Source organism: Hirundo rustica, chromosome 14, assembly GCF_015227805.2.
Source record: "Hirundo rustica isolate bHirRus1 chromosome 14, bHirRus1.pri.v3, whole genome shotgun sequence".
Taxonomy (NCBI): Eukaryota; Metazoa; Chordata; class Aves; order Passeriformes; family Hirundinidae; genus Hirundo; species Hirundo rustica.
Genome location: NC_053463.1, coordinates 6,289,173 through 6,315,361, shown reverse-complemented (window position 1 = coordinate 6,315,361; position 26,189 = coordinate 6,289,173). Strand labels below are relative to the sequence as shown.

At 51.1% G+C, this 26,189-nt stretch overlaps 1 protein-coding gene across 1 annotated transcript in view; it reads right to left on the bottom strand.

Annotated features, from left to right (window-relative positions):
- FAT2 (FAT atypical cadherin 2) overlaps positions 1-6,839 on the bottom strand; it is a 43,656-nt gene extending 36,817 nt beyond the window's left edge. Inside the window, exons 1-2 of the mRNA XM_040078329.1 lie at positions 3,575-6,839; positions 2,846-3,160 (exon numbers count right to left, since the gene is read on the bottom strand). Of these exons, the coding sequence (XP_039934263.1) occupies positions 2,846-3,160; positions 3,575-6,839 (3,580 nt within the window). The remainder of the gene's footprint in view (positions 1-2,845; positions 3,161-3,574) is intronic.
- Between the last annotated feature and the right edge of the window lie 19,350 nt (positions 6,840-26,189).

Sequence of the window (26,189 nt, the reverse complement as noted above, 5' to 3'; positions counted from 1 at the left end):
CCGAAGTAAAAGGATTCTCCAAACAGCCTTTCAGCAGGATGAATGGCTTCATCCTGACTCTTCCTGCCACAACCCTCCCAGTTCCTCCTGGTCCTGTCTGGACTCAAACTCCCTTCACATCAAACCCTGAACAAAATGAGCTGAAAACTTTTCCAGCAGAATACCCCAAACCCTACTATCTGCCCATCTCTCTGTGTAGCTATCTATCCCTGTGTCCCACAAACACCGCTCCACACCAGCTGCCAGGCTGGGCTGGAGAGATTCCATCGCCGATGGCACAGAGCTTTCATCTCGGTGCACAGTTTTGTTCCCTCTTCTCATTAGCCTTTCATGTATTTCCCCCCCCTTTCTCCACCCTCTTTAGAGAACTGAGAGCTTGAAGATCTTAGAGCCTTTCTGTGGTAGTTTGGGAATGCTGGAGGAGCCCAGGACAGTTACCATGGCTGTTCCTGGTTCCCCTGCAAGGAGAAGCCAAGGGGCCTTGCTGGTTGTGTCTCCACTGGCCAATCCACCCCCATGTCAATGTTCTGAACCCAACACACCGCCAGGAACCCAGGTAGGGTACTTGCAATACTGTATCCCTCTGCCCTAAATGATTATCCAGGGATATTCTGCAGGGTTAATATGGGTTTAGATACACCTGTTTTAGCAGTACATCAGCACCTTAACTCCTATTAGGACACAGGATGAGAACAAGCTTCCCTTGTCCTCCCCCTCCTCCTCTTCCTTTGACATGAGGCCACTACCAGGAATGTCCTAGCTAGGAGAGACCCAGGCTGATCTCTGGCCCATTTCAGTGCCAGTGTGACTTACTGTCTGTCCTTTGATGACAATCACCGTGTGGGATAGGCACAAAGGAGATGTCTTGATCACAGCCCTCTGCCCTGCAGTGGGATAACCCTTTTTTTTTTTTTTTTTTTTTTTTTAATACAATTCTGCACTAATGGGGATGACCAGCAGTTCATCTTCCAGTGCTGCACTACCAAGTTGAGACCAAAGATTATTGTTTTATTCTACTTAATGGAGCAACTAGCCTGCAGAATGAAAATATCACTGGGTTTCCAATAAGCTGCCTAGGGCCCTGAACGTTAGAGAAGCTGTGATATCCCTTCTGGCAGCAGCAGCAGCAAATGACTTCTCTTTAGATACTGTAAACATGAGGGTATAACTGCTCAGATTGTGCCAATGTTCACGGGTAATTATAGATTCTTTTGGGTGACGTGCAAGTAGAATAATGGATAACTGAATCCTCATCAGGCTTGGAAGCAGGACCTTAAACAACCTCCAAGCTCAGGGTTTAAAGACAAGACCTCCAGCAACTGTCCAAGAGATAAGATCAACCCATGGGTTTCTTCCAGAACTGACAAACTTATCACTCTTCTCATGCAAATCACCTGAGTATAGGGAAAGGAGATGACTCACATGTGAGAGAGCTTTTTTTGTCTAAAATGGGGATTAATGTGTTGGCTTAGAGGTGAGGTGTCTCATTTGCAAACATTTGGATTTTGCCAGAGTCACTCATTTTGCTATGGAACATGACAGCCTCGGAGCGTGACTTTGCAGGGCTGCACTCCCGGGACAGAAAGCTCTGCCTGCAGCACAAAGGCTGGATTTCCTGCAGCATGCATGGCTGCTCAGCCGAAGAAGGGAGCCAGCTAGGTGTCCTGATAGCCATCCTGCTCCACATCCCATCAAAAAGGCAGTGGTTTTATGCAATGGGGCTTCTGAAGGAACATTTCTGCAGTAGCCTGCATTGTGCAAGCTGTCCTGGGGCTGGGTTGTGCATAGCTGTTTGGATTATGTGGGAAAGTTGGATGCAGAGCAATGCCCTGACCAGGCTCAAAGGCTTCTGGCAGCACAGACAGCTACAGCTGTGGGCAGCAGTGGTCACAGTTAGCTGACATCTCCAGGTGCATTTATACAGTGCCATGCAAATACACCCTGCGAGGTTCTTGTGACCAAAAGATTTTAGTATTCCATAATAATAATTTATTTCTTTCATTCCCCTCCTAGCCAGCTGTGGAGCACTGCCAGAGAGCCATTACGCCACGTAGCTGAGAGCAGCTCTAGCCTTTTCCAATACAAGCTCTAGCCTTTTCCAATACATCCAGCTCCTCATCTGAGAGCAAGCTTCCATCCCGTTGCAGCAGCTGAACTCCTTTTATCATCTCCAGGAGATCAAAGTCATGCAATTAATCCTCTCCCATACTCAGGCTCTGTGCCCTCCCTTCCCTCTTCTCCCAGGAGCTGATGGCACGAAGGGCTCGGCACAGCTTTCCTTGCCAGACTGGCCCAATGTCAGCTCTGCTGGGATAGTTTGAGGAAGCTGTTTACACAAAACATCAGCGGGTTTTTGATGGCTCTGAAAGATCTGGTAAATAATCCTCAGATGAAAGATATAGTCTAGGAAGATGGCAGGAGAGGCTTACTACACTTACTACATTAATAGTGCTGGAGAATGGGTGGAGTCTTTAAGTGCAGTGGAATTCATTTTTGTTAATCCTGCCTGGGTCTGTGTCAGGAACAGTCACCTCCAGAAGGGTGTTCCCTGGCTCAGGCTGCGCAATAGGGCAGTTCTTTATAAGGGGGAAGATTAAAAGCAACTGTTCAGGGCTTTGAAAGCAGCACATTTGTGTCATTCTAAGAGCCATCTAATGCAAATCGCAGCCCTCAGGTTGAGGGTTTCAATCCTCAGACTCCCCACAGAGTGTATTTGGAGACTGAGACTTTTGCTGCAGGAGGAAGGTGTGACAAAGGCAGCTGTGTGGGCAGTTTATATTGAATATGTAACATCTCTGGGCACTTGAAAGCCTCAAAAACAGATGCTGAGCTGGGTCAGACTTACCTGTAATGAGGTTAATGGTGAAGAGTCCTTGAGGATTTCCAGTTAGGATGTGAAAAGTTAGTTTTCCCTCTGAGCTGGAGTCTGGATCGTAGGCATCAAGCTGAAGGACAGATGTGTTTGGTGGGGAATTCTCCATCACAGAGGCATAGAAGACAGGTCTGGACATCTGAGGTGGGTTGTCATTGGTATCGGTGACCTCAATATAAATTTCAGTCACAGAAGACAGAGGAATTGTTCCCAGGTCAAGGGCTAGCACAGTCAGCCAGTAGTGAGATGTTCCCTCTCTGTCGAGTGATCCCATGGTCCGTATGATGCCTAGGAGAAGGACAGAGTGTTTGTGAGGGATTTAAGGAACTCAGACTGCTCAGCCCTTGATGACAGAGCAGTCTCAAGTCTAGCTCCTGCTCTTTGCTGCACACACAAACTCTCTCACCCACCTTGTGTGGCTGGGAGATTGTGTGGAAGGTGAGCGTTTGCTTCTGCTGAGCTTAATTTTTGATACACAAGTGAAAGAGAAGACCTCGGTATTTTGGGGGGGGACAGACATTGATTTCCATTATTTTAAGGAGAAAAACCACTGCTTGTTCCTACCCAGAGCCACAGATAGACTTAGTAAATCCTTGCACACTCAAGAAAGGCTTGAATGCACAGAACATTGTGAACAACCAGGCCAAACACAGCAGGCAGTTTGAGCCTTCAAGGTTCACTATTAAATGAAGACGTCCTTACCTGTGTCCTTTTCGATGTGGAAGACGGACAGGCCAGTGCCCTCTCGGAGGAAATACTGAACCTCTCCATCCTTGCCCCTGTCGATGTCCTTTGCCATGACCATCATCACCGACGTGCCCTTGGGGCTGTTCTCCTGCACCCAGCCTTTGAAGACAAAGGAGGCAAAGCGCGGTGGGTTCAAGTTCTCGTTGACATCAATGACGTTCACTTCCAGGTGGCAGAGGGAAGAGCGAGAGAAGGGCTTCCCACCGTCACTGACCTGTACGGTTAGATTGTAAGAGTCCCTCTTCTCATAGTCCAGCTCCTTCTCCAAGCGGAGTGCCCCGGTCAGCTTATCCACATGAAACATCATCTCCTCGTTGTTGATGAGGCTGTACCTCACCTCTCCACCAGAGCCAGAGTCAGGGTCAAAAGCCTCCAGAAACAGGAGAATGGTCCCCACGGGCAGGTCTTCGGGGACCTTCACGCTGTTGAGGGCTGGGAGGCACTGTGGGGTGTTGTCGTTCACATCCTCCAGAGTCACGACGAGGTCCGCAACAGAGAACAGCTGGAAGCCTGTTTTGGGCTGGTCCCTAGCTTCTATTTTCAGCACATAGCAAGGCCACAATTCTCTATCTAGAGCACCTGTAACCATCACTTCTCCAGTGACACTGTTAATGGCAAACTTGTCCGTGGGGGTTAGGAGGGAGTATTTTACTCTCCCATTGTCATCTGTATCAGCATCTTCTGCCTTCAGTTGAGCTATTGTTGTCCCTGCTGCTACATGTTCTGGTATTGACACCCAATAGGCACCTTGAGGGAATTTAGGAGTATTATCATTGGTATCCAACACATTCACAGCCAATAGTTTCCAAGATGATTTTTGTGGTGTGCCAAGATCGTACACAGTAATGTTAAGAATGTAGAAGCTGGTTTGTTCATGATCTAAAGGAGAAAGGACTTGAAGGAGACCCAGTTCCAGGTCAATTGTAAAGCAGCTGTCATCATTTCCATCTGAGATCACATAGACCAATTTTCCATTAAAACCAGTGTCAGGATCAATGGCTGAAAGGTCAGCAATAGTTGAGTTTATGGGAACAGTCTCTACGATATCAATGGATCTTGGAAAGCTGTCATCAAACTTAGGAGCATTATGGTTTATAAGGTGCAAGTTCAGAGATGTTTCATCATCCTGCCCATGGCCTTGAGACTGAGACTCGATGGAGTGTATGATGGTTTCTGTCAGTTGCTTCAAGACTCCTGTTTCCTCACACTGCATTTTGACAGGGAGACCTTGACTGACCACAGTGATGTTTACAGATGTTGGAAAAGCATAGTTCTCTCCATCTGTTGCAGTTATTTTCAAAGAGTAGAAAAGTGGCTGTTCAGAAGGAAGATCTCGCAGAGATATTCTAAGAGATATTACTCCAGAGATGGGATTCAGTTCAAAATGCTGTAACTCGTTGCCAGACTTGATTTCGTATTTGATATGCTGCAGCTCATCACTGTCGATTGCAGAGACCGTGGCCACAGGGCTCCCAACTGGAAAGTCCCGTGGGATGGTGCCACTGCAGCTTGCCTTCTCAAACACAGGAGCATTGTCGTTGACATTGCTCAGTGTGAGGGAGACATACACCTCTGTCTCGTGGCGGAAGGGCGAGCCCCAATCTGACGCCCACACTCGCAGGTGGTACCATCTCTGCATCAGCTCATAGTCCATCGACTTGGAGGTGGAAATGACACCAGAATAGGGGTCAATGACAAAGGGAACTGATTTCTGGTTGGCTATGCTGTAGGTGACAAAGCCATTGTCTCCTTTATCTTCATCTGTAGCCCTTACTGTTAAGACACTGGTACCAGGAGGAACATTTTCATCAAACGCCCCATGGTACGAAGACTGGGTAAAACTTGGTGCGTGATTGTTGCAGTCAGTGATGTCAACGATAACAGTCGTGGATGTGTGACTGTTACTGGTTGTAACTTCAAGCTCAAAACTAGACTGCTCATGGAAGTCCATTGCTCTGACCGTAGTTATCAGTCCAGTGTGAGGATTGATCTTAAAGCTTGTGCTGTCAAGAGTAGGTCTCAAAACGTATTTAAGATTTGGGAAAACTGGGGTGATCTTCACCATAACAACTTGGCTTCCAGCCGGGGAAAATTCACTGAGCTGGACCTGGTACACTTCTTTCTCAAACCTGGCAGAAACATACTTGGAGGGAGGTATGTGGACAACTCTGACAGGAGAGAGCAGTGGTGGCTTGCTCTTGTCCTTGGCTTGCACACTGAGGTTGAAACCAAACGGGTAGAGTAACCAGTTTATCTCTTTGTTTGACACAATCATGAACTCACTGCTCCCGAAGTAGGATCTAATGGCTTTGAAATGTCTTCCCGGATCTCCATCCACAAACTCAACCGAATCAATTCCTGCTTCTGAGTCACCACTTTCTACAGAGAGAGTTGCATAGATAAAGTCTTCATCTGAGTCAGGCGATGTCACCTTCACCGAGGAGATAGAGGGGGGTTTCCTGGCAGATGGCTCCACTTGGATTGTGAGACTAGCCAAGTTCCCAAAGTCATTCCCCTCCGTGATCTTTCTCATTCTGTCCACAGCCAAAACCTGCAGGTTATGCCTGCCTCGATGGGTGCTGTTCAGCCTGCCTGTGACCATAACTGCCCCCGTGGTGGGGTGCACAGTGAATAGGTTGGACTTGGTGTTGAGGGCATAGTAGAACTCAGCGTTCTGGCCAGCGTCAGCGTCAGTGGCACTGAGCGTGCTGACCACAGTTTTCAGAGGAGTGTCTTCTTTGATGGACACTTTGTAGGAGGGGGGTGAAAAGAGAGGTTTCAAGTCATTTCTGTCCAGAATATGGATCAAGACTTTGGCCCAGGCTTTGGAGGCAAAGGTGCTCTCTATGGCCTCAATTATTAACATATAACTGTCTTTGACCTCACGGTTTAAAAGTGCTGTGTTGCTGCTCCTGGTTCTTATTCTCAAGAAGCAGAAATCCCCGATCACGTGCTCCTCTGTTTTGAACAGACCGGTGGTGTCCCCAGAAGCTATTCTGTACCTGATGTCCCACTCAGGGTGTCCCTTGTAAATACCCATTTTGACGTAGCTCTCCACGTAGGTCTTGGGGGCTGAATTCTCATAGATGGTGGCATTGTAGAAGGAGTGGGTGAAGTGCAGAGTGGAAGTGTTGCCCTTCTCACAGCTCGCCTTGTGGAGCACACAATGCATCAGGAAAACAGCAACACTCAGGAAGTGACTCCTGATGGAGACTTCCATGGTGCGGTGTCTCCTTGAGCCCTGCAGGTGTCAAAGGAAGAACATTAGTAATTTTCACTAAGGTCAGTGTGTTACAGAAACTCAGCCTCACTTCCCTGCTCTGTCTACCCTGAACTTTATTGACAGAATTGTTAGCTCAGTTCTTCTTCCCTCTGTCCCAGTGAGAGATCTGCTATGCCACATCCCTATGCTGGCTCAGATTTCTTCACTTTTTCTGCTTCAGTTTCTGCCTTTATAGAGAACAAAATTTGCAAAGTCGTGCAAGATGCTCTGGTCAGGCTGACTTGCTATTCTGTGAACAATCTTGCCCTCCCTTCATGCTGCTTTCTTCCAAGTCAAACAGCAGATCCAAAGTCTCCACCCCCAATCCAAACTCCCTCTTGTTTTTTCTCCAGTCTCCTCTTTCCATCTTAACTCCCCTCTCCACTGAAGTTTCTGCGAAGTATCTTTGAGAGTCAAAATACAAACTGATTTATGTGCCTCTCTGCCATTTGTCTTCCCTCTTCTCTCCCCGTGTTACAGGATGTGCTGTCCTTCTCCAGCAATGATGGGGAACACATGCCACATTGTATAAATTCCTTCTGAATTTGCAGCTCCATGATGTGGCCTTTCCAGCAGCTTTCACTCAGTTTCTGGTCAAGCTCTGTCTCAATAACCTCCAAGTTTTTCTAATTCACAGGCCTGACCCTGCTGCCTCCCCTCTGTGGACTGAAGGAGCAGGTTTCCAGCACGACGCTTGGCCCATGTCACCCTCAGCCCTTGAGCAATCTCTCTGGTCCCTGCCTTCTCACAGCAAAGCCCCAGGGTCAGGATTCCTGCGGAGGATCTGCCATCCATGACCACTCGCCATCAGCTTCCTTCCCTAACAATCCCCAGGCAGCCCCACAGTTTATCTCTGTGAATGAGGTGTATCAAAGAAGGAACCGGGGAGCACATATGTGATTAACAGGGATGTAACTTTATTAGGGAGCTTTGCAGAGCTTGTTAAAGGATCAAGGCCTGTTCTTTTCAGAAGCTAAGTGCACACTGCTGTGTGTGCAGCTCGGGGTTGAAACCAGGGATAAGCTAAATATAGGTGCATATATTTCCCCTAGATATCCTAGGAGATCTTTATCTAGAACTGTTTCTTCCTGCTTTAAATTTAAATTATATATCAAGTACCTGCCAGTCATTTGGCACATTCCTAATTTAAACAGGGAAGACTTGTTTTTCCAGACACTTTTTCAAGACTCATCTCTTTAAGAACCAGAACTAGTTCAATTTGTAACTCAAGTTAAATGTTAGGAACAAATTGTTAGAGCCCAGCTAACAGTATGTGTCATATTCTCTCACTGAGGTATCCAATTACTGATAAATACAAATTTCATATTTGCTTCAAATCCTTTTCTCCTTGGTAAATATATGCCAACCATGCACAAAAATCTCTCTGTGGCCATTCCTTTTTGAAACAAATGGTCTGAAGCTGAAGTCAAACTACCAGAATTTGGAGAGAAATCAACACAAGTCGGTTTTGACAAAACTCAGCCTCATTCTATTCATGCCATCATTTGACTTCTAGGAAACACAACATAGTCCCAAACGTACTGCAAATTAAAGAAAAACTTGGAGGGCAGGGATGGGTGACCCAGAAAGGCACGTGGCTCCTTCTGAGAAGCTGAAAACCATGTTCTTAAAAGCTCTGCTTGTTGCTTGTTACTTAACAGCTCTTCAGAGCCGTGCAGCATGTAGGGGCTTGCCTAGAGCTACTCCCTTCCAACATTTTCAACTGCTGAACCTGGAGAGAGGACGCTGGCAGGCTGCGCACGCGTGTCTGCGAGCTCTGCGAGCGGGGTAATCCCCACAGCCCAGAGTGGAGCAGGACAGCAGCATAAAGCAGCATCCAAACCAGGGCTGCTCCACCAACAGCAGGCTTAATGAAGGCGATCGCTTTGTATCTGGGCTAATTGACTTTTTAATTGAATTGTACTGAAACGGCAATGTGAACTCATCTCTCATAAGACATCAGAGAACCCACAAAGCAGAGACGTTATGAACTCCACAACCACAAGAAAAGCTGGATCCAGAGCACATGCCTTCCTGGGCACCAGCAATTCAATATGGGAGGATAACCTTGAGCAAGGAGTGGGTTTTCTGGCATTTAACGAGATGCAAGCTGTCGTCTGAATCTCTCCTGGAATGTACTTAACCTCTCTCTCCCCTGTATACTTCCTGACATCTAAGAAGGGCTTCACTTAACACTGCTGCTTTTCCCCTCTGTATTAGCAGGGTTTTACTCCTCTGTCCAGATAATTATTTTGCAAAACCTGTTGTGACCTCAATATTTCTTAGAGCTTTGCTCTCAATTACAAGCTGGACTGAAAGCAATCAATGGCTTCAGCAGTTATTATGAGGGATGGAGAGTGACTACGCATCTGAGGCACGAGGCAGAAGCCTCATTTCCTCTGGAAATGATCTGAAACTTTGAAAGACACAGTCAAAACTTGGGGAGAATTGTCTAGGAGGCATCACAATCAACTTTTCAAGAGTTTCTCTTTGTGTCAGGACCGTGCTCAATTGAAGAGTATCACAGAGAGTCTCTGTCCCCTGACACCAATTCCCCACCCTGGGCCTGGAAATCATCACCTATTACCTGCAGCCTGGAGTTTCTCCTTTAGTAGGCTGCGATGGGAAGCAATCATGCTCTGCAGGTCTTGTTTCTGTTTCTCCAGCATGGTTTTAGTGCAATTTGAAGTGTAATAGATCTCCCAGGAGATTACTGTGCTGTCCCTGATCTGTCCTCCGCTTCTGGAATTAATTATGCCACAGTCACAATGCAAAACTATCCAGAAGTGGGACTGGGACATTTCCAAGGGCCATGGTGAATCTTAACAGGAAAACAAGGGGCGGTGCTCTGAAGAGAGGGGAAATCTGGTGAAGTGGCTCAGCTCCAGGGAAAATCCTGTTGGGATTGACCCTGGAAGATGACAGCAATGGGCCAGGAGAAATGAGGTGGGTTTCTGTGACTTTTATTCCATGGGTTGAAAGCTGTGCACGGCATGAAACCAGCAAAAGAAAATCAATTTACTGGCCCTTATTCCCAAACATAGGTGGCTACCAAGGAGGGTCAGCACTGCCAAGCTCAGGGGTCCTTCCCATGGAATTCAAGGTTCTCCTCATGGAAACAGGGTGAAATCAAACAGATTTTTCACGCAGATTAAGAGAACCATTCCCCCTGCTTTTCTGAGCTGCGCTGCCCCATGTCCTTGTGCTGACAGTAATTCATGCACAATCCATGGGACCTGTGGCAAGGGCCATACACAATTCAGGGCTGCCAGATCAGATCCTCACCTGCCTCTGTTCTCTCCATCTCACGTGATCATTTATTTCTTCTCCTGAGAGTGCTCCCCTTCTCCCTTTGGTGGCCTGCTGGAGCTGGCTGCACGTGGGGAGGCAGCAGCGCTGGAGGAAGCCCATGGTGGGATGGAGTGTGGAAGGCAGGGCACGCTCCCGACTGAGGGAAATACCAGGGCATCATTATGTGGTGATTCAGCCTCCTTTCCTAATCACCGGGCGAGGATCAGAGAGCCTCGGGGGGCTTCGCCCTCAGCCCTGTGGATGCAAACTCCCCGCAAAGAGCGTAAACAGTCGCTGTATCTCTAATCAGAGCCCGAGCGCGCGTCTAAATTTAACATCCAAATTGTGAACCTCTGTCAAAGACATGCCCAAATCTGTCGGCATGAAGTGAGGGAGCAAACACAGCGCTGCGATTCAAAGCGTGCGCGTGGGGAGACCGTGGAGATGGGTGATTTGGGGGCACTGGTGCAGGAAAAGGCTATTCTGGCCAGCTGGGGTGAGTGGCTGGGGCATAGCCAGGGGCTTCTCTGGGGCCCTCCCAGGGGTCTCCTGACACGTGTGGGCTGCGGTGTTTGTTGGCCGTATCGCAGAAAAGTGCTGCAGCCTGCCAGGAAGCAGGTGTGGCCCCAGCCCCACCTTTTGATTCCCTTCAAGAGGAGCATTTAAAAGCAATAAAAACCCCAAACACAAAACAAAGTGAGTGCAGAGCAGCATTCCCCTCGTGAGCTGTGGTGGGGGCTTGGCACAAGGTTTTGAGATCAGAAGACTAAAGAAAAATCATTTTCACTGGAAAATAAGGACAACTGTTCCCTTATTACTTTTTTCCAGCGTGTATCCCAAGCTCTCTTTCTCCCTCTTGCTTTCTTCCCTCACCTAACTCCATTTTCTCTCCCTTTTTCCTTCAATATAAGAAACCGTCTCTTCCCCAGGATAAGCAAAATCAGCCCCAAACACATCAACTTCTTAGTCAGAGGCTGCAAGGACAGGGAAAGAGAGGAGATGAGCTTGGTCGTTCAAGGAATTAATTTAACGATGCATTTTAATGGTCATTGTGAAACAGAGACAGAGAGCAAAGGGAGTAAATCCTATAAGATGGTGAGTACAGGGTTTGGGGAAAGGTAATAGCAGATGGGACACCGTGTTCTCCTGGCCTGGTGGAGCAGAAGGGGTCCGGCTACAGACGGAGCAATTTCCTTACAGCTGCGTCCCAAATAGGATCAAGCAGAAAGCAGCCCCTGAGCTTTCAGTGTTGCAAAGTCACAGAGTTAAATGGACACTGTGTTGGCCATGCCTGTGAAATGTTTTGCTGCCCAGTGCTGAAACAGCCTGTGTTCGCCCTGCAGGGGGGTTGTGCTGCTTGGTTAATGTTTGCCCTCTCCTCTGCCACAGTGATTTTGGTTGGAATTGGATCCTTTTCCATTTGGGGAGCTTCCTGAAGGCTGCTCACAGTCACTCCCTGGGGTTTGAATTCTCTGTGGAGATGGGTATCTTTCAAACAGTTTTTCTGGACTTTGGGAAAAAAAACCACCAAAGAAAACCATCCCATCCCTGGGAGATCCTGCTCCTGCATTTGGCTGTGCAGTCTCTGCTTAGTTTTGCAGTGCAGCAGAAGAAACTGCAGCAGAAGAAACACATCCTGGAGGTACTACACAAAGCCAGAAAACTAATGAAAAGAGCCCCTGAAGTTACGGTGTTTCCTCCTCCAGTGTATCTCGGGGTTTTCCAGCGCCCGTGGATGGTTTCTTAGGGCTGATGTTTGCAGAACTGCCTGCACCAGCCTGCTTGGGGGCTGTGCTAGTGTGGGTGCAGCTTTTTGCTGGACTTGCAGATTCCATCAGGCACAGTTGGGCTGTTCCTTCCCCATCTCGACTTCCCAATCTCTGAATGGCTTGGGTAGAGTTTTGGAAATTGTTTCCAGGTAGCTGGACAGCCTGGAGCAAGGCAGCTGGTCATGTAGAACCCGGTGCAGGTGCCTTTCACAACCAAGGACTGCCCGTGCTCCCAGTGCCCCAAGAAATGCTGTCACGGCAGTGAGGGGCAGTGCCAGACCTGTGCCACAACCATTCCGTGGCTGAGCTCTGTTCCTGGGGTGAGGGGGCTGTGCACTGATGGGGTGGGCTGTGCTGGGGGCTCCTCAGCTGCAGAGCCATGGAAAGCCCTGGGATTAATGAGTCTCATGCTGGCATGCAGAGCAGTGACCCTTTCCTTGGCCTGCCCAGCATGGCAGGAGGTCACACACATGTCCCTGAGCAGAACTGGTACAGTCTTAAAGCACGACCAATATTCCTTCCATCATCTGCCAGCTGAACCAGGCAGGTGCTTTAACCCAAGGGGTTTGGGTACCTGAAGGAGCTTGGAGAGATCTGGCAGAGACAACCTTTTTCTCTGTACTACTGCAGGGCTTGGTAGAAATGCTTCATTCTGAGGCAGCCCTGCCTTCCCCAGGCCTGGTCTGCTGTGGGCAGGGGACCTGTGAGGGGTCCTGCCAGGACCACCCTTCAGGGCTGACAGGGGAAACAGGGTGGGATGCCCCAAGTGGGGCAAGACATGGATGAGTTGGGCCAGAGAGGAGATGGCAGGATGGCCATCCATGTGGGAAGGGTGGCTGGGAAGCATTTGTTTACTCAGAGTCCAACTCCTCCTTCTCCCTTACAGCTGGATGCTTTTGCCACCTTTGTCACTGTGGCAGATTTCATAGGTTGGATGCTCAGACCCAGACTGACTCTAAAGCACCTTGCTCCATGACATCTTAGTGTGGCTTCCTCCAGCCAGCCACTCACCCCCTTTCCCCTGGGAAACCTCACCCATTCCCCCATCCTCGGGGCATTGGCTGTGCCCTGATGCTGTTCCTGCTGCCCTGGTCCGGCCCTTCACTGGAGCAAGCAGGTGCTGTGTGTCTTTGCCTCCAAGCCATCCTCTCTCCAAGAACATCACGTGAAGCCAAAGGCTTTCTCTTGCCACCTTTCCACCTGCAGTGTGCATTTCTGCCTGCTCTGTGAAGAACCCAGGGAGTGCTGGATTTTGTACTGCTGCCAGCACCTAGGCCTGGCTCACATATGTCACCTAGCTGAGGTGTCATTGTTGTAAGCTCATCTGCTAGGCACAGGACAACTTGAAGGTGCTTGAACTCCCCGTAGAGTTCTGAGGGTCAGTGATCTCTCTCTGTCTTCGCATTGCAACATCATTCTAGAGCAAGAGTTAATCGAGCAGCTCCAGAGCTATGGATGGAGCTCTCAGTGAGGTTTGGGGGGTTGAGGGAACCTTGCAGTGTCAACTGCCTTGCTGCTGGCTCCTGTCCCAGGGAAAGTGTGACATGAGGGAAGCGAACTTCCCTCTGCCAAGAGGGAAGCATCCTTATCCATTATTCCTATTCCCTTTCATCTGCTCTCCCCACTTATGGCAGCAAGGGGGTAAACCCTGCTTATGATGCAAAAGCTGCCACTGCACAGATAACCAGTGGAGGAGTTGAGGGGTGCCCAAGGACAGCAGCTATGGCAGCCAGGATTCAGGGAGGAGACAGCACATCCCACTGGTGGCTCTCATGGGAACGGGGTACCTGCTGGCTGGGACAAGAGACAGCCCTGGGGGCTGGAGAAGGGACAGTCAGTGCTGGTAGGGAGGAGTCTTGGTGGGAGCTGCTCACCAGGCAGGGTGTGAGGGGCCTTGGGGCTGGGCACCACAGTGCAGCATGCTGCACAAGCACGTTGGCACAGGAGCCAGGTGGAGCATGCCAGGATCTCACATGAGTGTGCCCCAACGCTGCTACTGGGACTGTGCAGCACTCACCCTGTGATTCAGCTGCCATGGAGGCTTTTAGCACCAAGGACCTCATACCTCAGCCACTGCAAACTATCTGTAAGAGCCCACAAGGGATTCTGGGCTCTTCCCTGCTTGCCTTCTCCTGCCAAAACTCATACCGAGCCTTTCACGTTTCCCTCACGCTTGGGATGCAAGTTATCTTACACTGATAATCATTCCCCTGTCTGCAGACTGCTGAGGGAATTGGGTGTGTGGGACCACGTTGTCAATCCTGCTACCATTCAGATCCACTGGCCACCTTCAGCCAAATTTAACCAGATAGGCAAAGACTTGAAAGGAGTGAACTTTGCACAAGCTCGTGGAAAGCAGCAGGACAGAGGAGAGAAATCCAAATTAGGACTCCCAGCTGGAAGAAAAAGCTCTAATGTGAGCCCAACCCGATTATTAGACATCAGAGAATCCACACAAGAGGGAGTGCCCCAGGCAACCAAGCTTCATGAATTCTGCTGCTCTCGAAACAGCTGTTTACTTAGGTGCTGCAAAGCTGGGAGAGCCGAGGTCCCCGCACACATCTGACCCACCAGAGCTGTGGACCCAAAGAGGGCTCAGCTCCCCCAGCCTGGTGAGAGCAGCAGCTCTGCCCGGTGTTAAGGGGCTCTGTCCCGGAGCTGTCTGTCCCTGCCAGTGCTCACTGTCACCTTAACCCAAGCTGGGTGTTGGTAATGAGGCCGCTGCCCTCATCACCTGAGTGCTCCACTGCCCTTTCTGTGATTCCCCGTGGGGAGCATACCTGTTATCCTAAAATCGCTGAAATTCTTTGAGAAGGAGCCCAAGAACATCTTGGCGTGAGGAGCTGGGTGAGGGACCTTGTGCCCTGCTGGAGGCAGGTGAGGAGCCCAGGGACTGCTCAGCCTCTGTCTGCCCTGCTCCTCCCTCACCTCCTCCCTCCTCCCCTGCAGTTCTCATTCACCCGCAGACCCATTCCTGCTCGGATCCGACGGTGTTCTCCCTCCCCTGCCCAGCACCCTGCTGATCGTTCCCTTCTGCTGCCCCAAGGTGAGCACGGAGAGCAGCTTTCTGCCCTGCCTGCAGCCCCTCTCTCACTCCGCTGCCATCTGTCCGCCTCACGCTGCCCCTTCCCGTCCCTTTCCTGCCTTTGGAGGCAGCGTAAGGACGCAGAGGACAAAAATTGAATGAGACAATCAGGGCATGATCCTCCCTCGTGAAAGGACGGCTGGCCGGGATGCCGCAAAAATCCCCTGCAGCAGATATTTATTGAACGCAAAGGGTTACCTGCAAGCTGATAGAAAACCTTCAGCTCCCAGACCTGCCCGCAGCCGCCCACCTCCTGAGCCGTGTCCAAAGTGCTGCACGAGCTGCTGCAAGGCCAGCCCGAGCCCTGGGGAGCTCGGTGTTCCACCGGAGAAAAGATTAACCCCCAGGACAGACGCGTTTGCCCAGGCTGGTCTCTTTGCCACAGCGCGTCATGCTCCCAGCGCAGGTCGCTCCCTCCTGCTCCGGACCCTCTGCTGGAAGCATATTTCTGAAATCTCCTGCCATTGCAGCACCTCTGTGGAGCCAGCATCGGTGCACGGGCACTGCTTGGAGCACCTGTGACGACCAGGCTGGGCACAGAGTGTCCCTGTCAACCTGGGCCATATGGAATATCTATTCGTGGCATAACCGGGCTGCCTGAGTCACAGCATCTATCACACGTGCAACCCAGCCACTCAAAAATAGCCACACAATGGAACAGCATCAAAATAGCCCTGCTTGGCCACCTCGCTATTCTCTCACCCAAAATGACCACTTTTGATTATTTAGTAGAGAAACATAAAAAAGAAGGCACGGGTAACCTGCTCCTTCTCCCACTTTTCTGCATCAGTGCAAGTACATGGCTGATCTTGGGCTGCTGCACTTAAAATCCTTCATGGAGCCATGCTGCACTTAAAATCCTTCACTGGAGCCATGCATCCCCAATGGATCAAAACCTCGTTTGAAGCCAAATTCAACTTTCAGTGCCTGCAATATCCGGTGGCAATTTGCTCTAAAGTTAATTATGCCCTCTGTACAGAAAAATAAAGTGTTTCCTTTGGTTCGTTTCAACCCTGTTCCTTGCCCATTTCTGAGCTACAAACCTTTCCTTTCTAACAGCGCTTGCAGCCTGCCTCTCCCCGAAGCTCCTACTCCCAAGAATTAGGGTAGAAAGTTTCTTTGCTAATAAAGAAGTACCTGCCTCATTGCCAAGGAAAAAAGTGTGGTTAGAGGAAAAATTGCTGGCTCAGCAGATCAGGTTGTTAATAGACAATGCAGCATCCATGCTGCCAACCCAGTTTAAAAGATTTAAAAGGGCTCAGGGGTATTTATTCCTCTTTGGTTTGTCCATGATGCAGGAGGAAGCCCACTGCTAACTGCTCGAGGTGCAGCCGCACTTGCATGCTCCACACGTGGCAAAAGGCAAAGCGAGGTGCACGGAGCAGGGAATGCCACTGCTGCAGCACGCAGGGAGCTGGAACGATCCTGCAGGACTTGCCTTGGAGCAGTTGGCAGGAGAGCAGGATGCAAAATGCATTAGTCCCTCACAGATGCTTGATTCCAGGTGTCGTGCCTCCTTTGAACTCTCCCTTCAAGTACATGAATGCTGCTTGTTTGTTTGCAGGGCTGGGAGATGCACTGGTTTGGGAACACTGGGATTTGAAATGCATCCATGGTGCGAGGGAAAGGCTCAGGAGACGAGCGGATCCTGCTGTGCTCTCCCCTCCACAGGCAGGGCAGCTGGGCTCATTTGGGAATGTTACAGAGCTCACTGGAGCACAGCAGGCAGATTGGGAGAAGCAGAGACCCCTCTGCTGGGTTAGAGACCTGTCCCCAGACCCTCAGCAGACAGGCGGATGTCCCTGAACCGCTCCCGATAAGGTGAGGCGTGCTGCATATGAGGAGATTATAAAAGTACACAATACCAAGCCTGGAGACTTTGCTGTCCCGAATCCCGAGACAGCCCAGCCTTCCTCAGGAGCCCGGTACAGACTGTTTGCTTTCTGTCCCAAAGCTCCCAGGTTTCTCTAGCTGACCAGGCAGCAAGGAAGCCCAGAGAGCCACGGCAGCTCCCTGCCTGCTCTTTGCCCCTCTGAGTGCCGGAATAGGGAGATCAGAGCATTCCATGTCCCCCCGCTGGGATCCAGGGCACCCTGGGCGAAGCAGGAGCCCGCTGGCCACAGCCCTGCGCGCCCAGCAGAGCCTGCCCAGCTCGTACCACCACACAGCCCGAATTTCCACACCTCCTGCCAACCACCGGCCACAAACTCCGAGCAGCAGGACCTTTCTTGAAGGGTTTTCTCTGAAGCAACCCCAGTCGCGTGACGGCTGATCTTTGCCCCTCTGGAGTGCCGTGCTCCACCAGACCGCCTTCAATTTCCCGGGAGGCTGATTAGCTGATAACTGCAGTTTGGACGGGCGCCGTTGGCTCCGAGCGCCCAGGCCACCCGCCCTGTGTTTTTACCTCTTTTATCAGGGCTGCACATGTACATAGGAAATAATTCCTGCATGCCCTGAAGTGGGACTGGGCTTGCTCTGCGATTTCATCCCGTCAAAAGACACCTGACAGTGAAGGAAGGTGCAGAGATCAGCGGCACTGGCTTCAGCTCCCGGGCCCGGCTGCCCGTCGTGGAGGGGCACAGGGGCAGGTGAGCAGCTCTTACAGGGAAGAACACCCTGAGTGGCCGCACTCAGGGATCCCCAAGGCACAGCCCAGTTCGAGGTGGCAGTGGAAGTGGCTTCATGGGGCGCGTGGGGACAGGGTTTGGAGTGGTCCCACCTCACTTTGGTTACTGGGGTTGTACATGGCCAAGAGCTGAGCCTACAGCCAGGTGCCACCACTGCTCCTGCCACAGCTCATCCATTTACTCCAGCAAAAGCTTGCTCTCTGCAGAAATCCTGCCCTGTTCAGACACCTGGAGTGCTTCTCTGCTCACTCCCTCCACACCTGCCCTGCTCTGCAGCGTCACTTTTGCCTTTGATGCCTGGAGCCCACCTGCGTGCACTGGCTGCAGCCTGCTGGCGTGCCCCAGCTCAGGCCAGATGCAAACACCAATGGAGCTTTTCCTGCCTCCTTCCACAAACCCCGTGCCAGGGGTGCCAGAAAGGAGGAAGAGACGAAGAACTCTGCATCCCAAAGCTCTCTCTGTAAGCAAAGGCTGCTTCCAGCAACAGTTACTCAGATGCAAAAGCAGTTCCACGACTAAATCTCTGCATCCTGCATGCCCTCCTCCATCCACCCTGTGCAGGCTGCTCCCCGAGTCATTCCAGCTCCCCACGCCGGCGAGCAGCGTGCCTTACCTGTTGGGACAGGAGAGAGACCTCTCCTGAAGTTCACTGCCTCCCCGCTCCCTCCGCCGAAAGTCCTCTCCCGCAGCAGCGCCTCGCTGGCTGCCGGGGGTCCATGGTGCCCGCGGATCAGAGGAGAGGGCTCCGAAAATGTCCTGCAAGAAGGGGTTTTGCCGGCTGAAACTCCGGCGGCACCGGTCGGCAGCAGCGAGGGAGAAAGTTGCGAGGGGTGGAACTGGCTCGCAGGAGCGCCAGCCCTTCCGTGACGGGCTGCAAGAGGAGGAGGAGGAGGAGAGGCATCACCCGCTCCCTCGCTGCCGAAGTGAAATTGTGTGTGTGTGTGTGTGTGTGTGTGTGTGTGCGTGCGTGTGTCAGAGCTGGGCAAGGACCCAAGCCTCAGAGCCAAATAATTGCAGCGCTTTTTACTCTTAGATTAAACCAGCATTGCCGTGAAATCCAGGGCTTCAACTGCGAGGGAGGGGTGGGAGCGGTGGGCTGGTGGAAAATGTCAGGTAAATCCCTCCAACACACCTGAAAAACTCAAAAGGTTGTTTTTAACTATCTGCCAGGTGGGTGTTGGAAGGAGGGATGGGTAGAAGGGGGTGGGGGAAACCTGAATCTGCCCTTAGAGCAGCTGCGTGCGAGAGGCACTTTGAAGGTTGTTGTTGTTGTTTGTGTTGGGGGAGCCCCCAGAAACCTCGGCTACTGCCAGTAAGCCCCGGGGTGCTGCACAGGCAGAGCGAGCATGGAAAGGTGGTCCTGTCCTGAAAAGGCAGGAGGCAGAGGGGAGAGATGGCAGCGTGGGGAGACCAGAAAACGTGCAGGAGCTGTGGGGGATTTTTCTTTGTACAAATAGAGCATCCTGACTCTGGGGGAGGTGCTCAGAGCTGGACCAAGGTGAAAGGACATGGACCCTTCTGTGGGTCCTTCAGACCTCTTTGTCCTCTTTTGCCTCCTCTCTTCCTTTCCACCCCAACCCCCAGTAAATATTAACATTTCCCCTTTAGACTGAAGTGAAGTTTGAACAGGGTAGTTCTCAACACGGGAAATGAATGTTCAGCTTTAGGTGACGTTTCCTCCCCTTCTGGCACATTTTTGCAGATGAAATTACCAGAAAACTTTTTATATGGTTTTTGGGTAAAAAAAAAAAAAAAAAAAAAAAAAAAAGAATATGGAAATTGGACAATTTTAACTTCAAACTGTCCACATCGGTGCCTGGCTGCTCCTTGTGAGGCTCCATGCACAACGATGGCACAGGAGTGAGTGGAGGGGAGAGACAGGATCTGTTAACATCCCGTTTGAGGAGGAGCGGTTGGTGCAAACTTGTACCTAACCGGTCACCAGCAAGCCTCCCAAGACAGGAGGTTGTTGATCCTCTGGCCACATGTACAGCCTCGACTGGAACTTGTCTCAAAGTAGATGCTGTCAATTTAAATCACAGGACACCAGTCCATTGGAAAATCCATGTGATTTTGTGGTGCAAGTCCAAAAAGATGTGAAGAAGTTGACCCATGATGTATTGGGACTATTTGGAGTTGTTGGTGGAGATGAGTGAGAGCAATATGGTGAATTCACCAGAAAATGTGGTTTTGATGGAATCAAAATTGGTCAGGAATTTAGATTAAATCTAGGGATTTTGTACCAGGAATGAGAGAGGAAATGTTCACAGCGTGGTGAGACTGAACAATCTCCCTGGGATCACTGTGGGACACTGCTGGGTTGGGAAATCTCTGTAGCTTTTGTGCTTCAGATATTCTTGGGTGCTCTGCTCTCAGCATCTTAACTCCACTTGGAAAGTGACTTTGATTTTGAGCTTGTCATGGCCTTTCAGAAACAGTTTGAACTGAATGGGAAGAGGGCAAAAATTCAGTTGGATTTACACGTGCAGCTTGTCCATTTTTCCAGCTGCTTTGTTCAGATGATTTCCAGGGGAACTTGTAGGGAAGTTTTGAGGATTATGAAAGTGACAGTAGACAATAGTACCTTGAAATTGCAAATTAGCTCCTCTTCAAGGACATCTCATGAGAGGAAGCCAGGTGATCAGCCAGTGATGGCAATGGGAGGAACATTTGGGAGGAAAGAAAGGAAAAGTTCCTTCACACAAGCTGCGTGTCACATGTCTCGCAGCTGAGGAAGGCAAGAAAATCAGGTATTGGTGGCTGGGTTTCAGCAGGGCTGACGCAGGGCTCAGAACAATACATGTATTATATTTAGACACACCAAGGTGCAAGTGAGCAAACCTCTGGCTTCAGGGCATCAGCTGATTGCTGCAAGAACCAGCATTTCCCTGTGTTTGGAGCCTTTCATGACTGCACGGGTGCCTTGTTCCTTCTGCTTGCATCTGGAGCGGTGGGGACTTGGTCCCATCTTGTGCAGCAAGGTGTGAACCCTCAGCTAGCAGGGCCAGCAGCGCTGATCTCAGCAGTGCCACCCACGAGCCAGCTCTCCCTGTCTGCACCATCTTCTTGCTCTCCCGGGTGGTGACAGGGGCCCTCTTTCATCCCTTTTCTTCACTCTGCTAATGAAATGCTCTTTGGGGAGGTTGGTGCTCACGGAAGAGCTGTGTATCAGTCAGGTCCTGCAGAAAAGTTGTGTGTAAGCTGCTGGTTGCCTGATCCCTTTGCAGAAAATGTACAATATCCAGTGAATGCAAAAGCCACCGACAACTCCACCTTGTTGCCAGCAGGCTGGTGGCACTGGGTGTTCCTTCCCACAGAGGTGGCAGAGCATGGTACCATGGTTTTTGGCGGCAGGGGAATTAGCTCTCAGAAAAAAACTTTGCTCCTTGGCTATGGAGCAGCAGAACACAAGAGACATGACTGAAGGAGGGCCTGGTTATTCAAAATCCCACCCGCTTTTCCAAATGGACCAGATGGTTTAATAACAAACATTACCTAATTAAATCACGGCTTTGGGGTGAGCAGCAGTCTAGCTATGGAACCCCCCAAATCCTCATATTACAGTTGGCTGGGATACTAAGATGGACTTTGGCCTGTCCAAAGACAACCGTGGTCTCTTAGAGCACATTTGGATTGGTTACTACCCCAGTGATCCAGGAGGTAAAAGAAGCAGAGGAGAACTTTACCTGCGCTGTTCATTCTGTATCAGTGGTGGGTGAGAGCCTGGAACTGGTGAAAACTTTTTGTCTCTGTCTCCTCAGCTCTCCTGCTCAACTTGAAGTCAGGCTGGGTTGGGAAGAAAAGCGTTGTGTTTATCCCAAGGAGCAACTCCTGCTCCTGCAGAAAGGGGTGGGTTGCAGAATTATCTGTGGTTGCGAGCAGGGAGGATTGGCTTGGCTGGGGGAACTTTGCCAGCAGGAAAGAAAGAACATGGGGCTGTGCATGATGCCTGGCTTTGTCCTTCTTCACACCAGTCAGGCAGTCAGTCAAAGAAGCCAACAACACTCCATAAGCTGTTGTCAACATTTCATGCCACCATGTCCCACTGTTGGGATCTTACCCTGACAGCAGCAATGGGAGCTTTTCCAGGGTGTGGGGAATGTCAGAGCTCCATCACTTGGCTGGCAAGGGTGCTTCTTTCTCCCTAATCATGGGAAGAGATTTCATTTCCTGGTTCCACCCAAGATCTCCGTGTGATAGAGCCAAGTTCTGCTCTGGGTTACCTGCATGCAGAATTCTGCAGCAAAGCGCCGTGTTCTGGCTGGGGTAGGGAAATCACCACGGGCCTCTCTGGACCAGCAGGAAACACTTACAGGGGTCTCCCTGCCAATGGCTGGACTCCCTGCCCTGGGGACCAGCCCTGCCTTTCTCCTGAAGACATGCCTGCAGGCCCATCTTCCAGCTCATCCTCCCAAATGTGCCTTTCCTGGCCAACACTTCCAGCTGGCCCCACTGGAGTGTTGCCTCCATGGACCTGGAGGTCAGGGCAGTGCTGCTGCGATGTGGCACTGGATTTTATTTTTTCTTTAAACCCTTCTGCCCTCAGAAACAGCCACGATGGTGTGGATCCCTTGATCAATCCCGCCTGAGGGTCTGGGTGAGCTGGGGACTGGAATGCTCCAGCTGTGTTGGTGAGGGTGGGCAGCCAGACTCCTGGTGTGCATTTCCTCAGCTCCCACTGCTCTCCCACAGGGCCTTTCTTGATCTCTCAGCCTACCTCCAAACCTACAGCAGGGCTGTCCCCGTCCTCAGGGACAAACAACTTTTGTCTCCCCTTTGCAGAGAACAGAGCCCGTGTGTGTGTCTGGCCCTTCAGCCCCGGCATCTGCTGCTGCTCTGCGGGTCTGCGTGCAGGGCAGCGTGCAGGGACTTGCCAGGGAAGGGGCGATTATCCGCCTGCAACGGCGGCAGCGCTTCCCCAGCAAGCGGGAGCGTGTGCTGGGGGTGGGGAGCATCCAGAGCTGTGCAGGATGGGCTCCCGGAGCTGTGCCTCACTGCAGCCTCTTGACCAGCGCTGATGAAGTGGCTCCAGTGACTCAGGATCATTCCTACAGAGCGGCAAAACACCCCGTGGCTCCCAGACAGGCAGAATCTGTGCGGGAATGATGGGTTGCTGTCTTGAGAGGGACGTTTGGGTTGCTTGGAATCTCCCAAGGGGCACAGGCTGGATCCATCTCACTCCTTGCAGCAGAGTGGTAATCACAGCCCTTGAATCATATCTCTGTGAGCACACCTAATTCTCACTCTGAGACTCACCCTTTGTACCCGGTACGAATTTGAGCTGGGATTTCCTTTGAGCTCCAGGTTATCCTGGCCTGAAATCCGAGAGGAGTCCGGTGGTGAATGAGTTTGACTCAGGCCACCCATCATGCATAGTTTTGGGAAGAGAGGCTGATGCATTGCAAACCGCTCCCCTCCACTCAATGTAGGATCTATTAAGACATCTCTGGCTCGTGAGGCTGAAGGCTGGGTAGTTCCTGCCCTCAGACACTCAGGAGGGCATCACCGTGGAGCTCCTGCTGGAGTCAGGTCCCCCACTCCACAAGTTTATTGTTGGGACAGATCAAACATGACACACGGCTAAGAGTGAAGGACACGAGGTTGTTGGCAGTGTTGGACTGGGATCCAAGCCTCTTAGGGCCCTGTGTGGGATCATAAGGATGCTGTGGCATGCTCCCCGTGTTGGCTTCCCACCAAGCATGATGCACATTGATTCCTACAGGGCACTGCTGACAGATCCCTTGCCCCTTTAAAAGAGATGAAGTCATCTGCCTCCAAAGCCATCTGGCACCAGGACAGAGTCAGGAGCTCAGTGCAACAGAAGGCTGGGATGCCAGCCCACAGAGGGGATGTCATTGCTCTACAGACAGATGGGACCTTGAAGGGCTGGGGCGAGATGCTGCTCAAGACCCCAGGAGAAGGTTCGATGTGGTGGGGAAGGCGGTGCAGACCCGCTGGCAGAGGACCACGGTGTGCCATGGCCCCGCTGCCACCATCCATGTCAGCGGAGCCCCAGAGCGGGGCTGGGGCTGCACGTTCTCCTGGGAGGACAGTGGGCTGTACCAGGCCCTCGTCATGGGATGAGCTGGTGAGTCAGCGTGTGTCTCCTCCTCCCCCTCCATCCGTCCGTGCAGAGCCGGCATGAGCTCATCCCGAGCCGCTGGTCCTGCACCGCCTGCCGGATGGCTGAGCTCATGGATGGCTGAGCTCATGGATGGCTGAGCTCATCGCTGGCCGTGCCACCAGCACTGACTCTGGAGTGCCGTGTCATCGCAGTCCCCATCAGGACACCGTGGGAAGAGGAGCCACCACGTCCCAGCGAGGCTTGGGGAAATGATCTCAAGCAAAACTCCCCACCAGATATGAGTGGGTGGTGGGGGACGAGGTGAATTCCTCGTTGGCATGCCCAGGGAACAGCCTCTCACTTCCAGGTCTGGCAGGAGGTTTCTCTCCCGGTATTGCTGGCTGTTCCCAGATGCCTTGTGTATCACAGACTCCTTAACCCCACTGGTGCGACTAGCTCAGGAGCTGGTCCCCTTCCCAGGACTGTGCTTGGCCATGCTTTGGTGCACCAGGAATGTCCCAGGCCACCATAAGTCTGTGAAGTTGCTGCACTGGACCCCCTTCTCCCTACCATGCACTGCAATGCATGGTGGCTTCTGGCAGAGGCAGGGACCCAGTAAGTGCCTCTCCTGGCCCAGTTTTGCAGGAGGCAGCTGGGGCTGTGACGGGTGGATTGACAAAGATTTGCTTTTCCACCACCCTGGCTGAAAAACCAAACTTCAGCTTGTTGTTTGTGGAAGAGATTGGTGGGGGTGGCAGTGAATAATAGAGGAGGGGACCACGTGGGAATGGCTTGGGTCTTGTTAGGAGCTGGGGATAGAGGAGAGTGAGTTAATTTATCTGAAGGGTAGAGCGAGGATGAGAAGTTAAATTACAGCTCCATAGTTCAGGTGTCTGTCCAGGGAGAATGAGCCATTCCCAGAAGATGAGTCTCTCCCCTCACTGATGCCGCACAACCAGCTTGGACTGGATGTTTAACTTTTAGTCCAGTGCACTGGATCGTGTGCTGGGGATTGCACGGGCACTGGGAGATCAGGCACAGGCAGAGCAGGGTCTGCCCACACTCTTGCTTCACTCAGATGTCTCCGGTTTGCCTGGCTTGAGCAGAAACTCCTTCAAAGTGGAGGTTAATTCTGAAGTAGGGAAATAATTTGTGTTTGTTCTGGTCTGGCCTGAAAAATCCTGGACCACTTAACTATTTTCCCTAGGAAAGACCACTCCTCTCCTGCTCTGTCTTGCTTTGGGAAAAAAGTTCTGTTCTACTCCAGCCCAAATCCCTTGTACCCTCTCATTTACATTGCAGTCGTAAATGTTTGTCTGTTCATCTGTTAACCCTCAGTGCCAGATTTCCATGCTCCCCTCTCAGATCCTTGCTCTCTACTTCTCCTTTGCCTTGGTGCTCAGACCTGACACCCAGTCTTGCCTGGCAGAGAAACCAACCTGGAAGTTCCTTGCTCCAAGGGCATTATAAAGAGGCGCCATTGTGCAACGGAGCCCTGTACCAGGAGTACAATCCCTGTGATGATTATCTCCACACCATCCTCACTGAACCAGGGGAGCCTGAGCCAAAAGAGGAATTTGGAGCTAAACAGCTTTTGTTTACAGGAAGCCAGAGCACGGTGTCTGGGCTTGTACCAGTGTAGCAGGAGATGTTGCTACTGTCTCAGACTGCAAAATATTGATGGATGGAAATCCCTGAGATTTCCCAGGGACGTTATGGGAGCAATCTCCCTAATTTCTGAAGCATCTAGACCAGGAGCCTGAGGGGAAAGGTGTTTCCTTTGGGTGACTGGACAACCAAGCAGAGGTCATCAGCTTTATTGACTGCTATGTTTGGCCATGATCACCACAGGCTTTGCAACTCCTGCAGCACTCTGTGCCTTGGGGTGGAAAATGTTGGATCTCAGGTGCGTTGTAAAGGGCAGTGGCCACCAAGGGACCCAGTAACAGCAGCCCAAAGCTCCATGAATTTGTACTACTGAGCAAAATTTGTACCACTGTCCAAAATCCCACTGAAGCCTCACAAACTAGCAAAAGAGAGGAGACAAATTTCTCGCCCAATACTGAAGCTGCTTTTCAGGGGGTGTTACTGTCTTCCTTCTGGGTTTGCAAAACCACAGTCCTACCGGGAAAAAAAAAAAAAAAAAAAAAAAAAGCAGGTGGACTGCTTTGCTGAAAGAGGAAAAGAGCCTCATCTCCAAGGCTTGTCCTGCTCAGGACAAGGAAACAAACAATTGAGAGAGAAATTCAAAATGTCTGACTGCTCTCCAGATGTGAGGGAGGGCTTGCCCACATCTGGCAGGGAGTGTTTCACAATGGGAGCAGCTTTCCTCAGCCCTCGGCACACGGCTGGGGGTGGCTGCTGTACCCGCAAACAGGATGGTCCAGTTCCTGCGGAGGCAGAAGATCTGTTTGGGCAGTTCAGTGAGTCAGAGAACATTTACCAAGACCTTTTTGTGTCAGGAAATGTGTT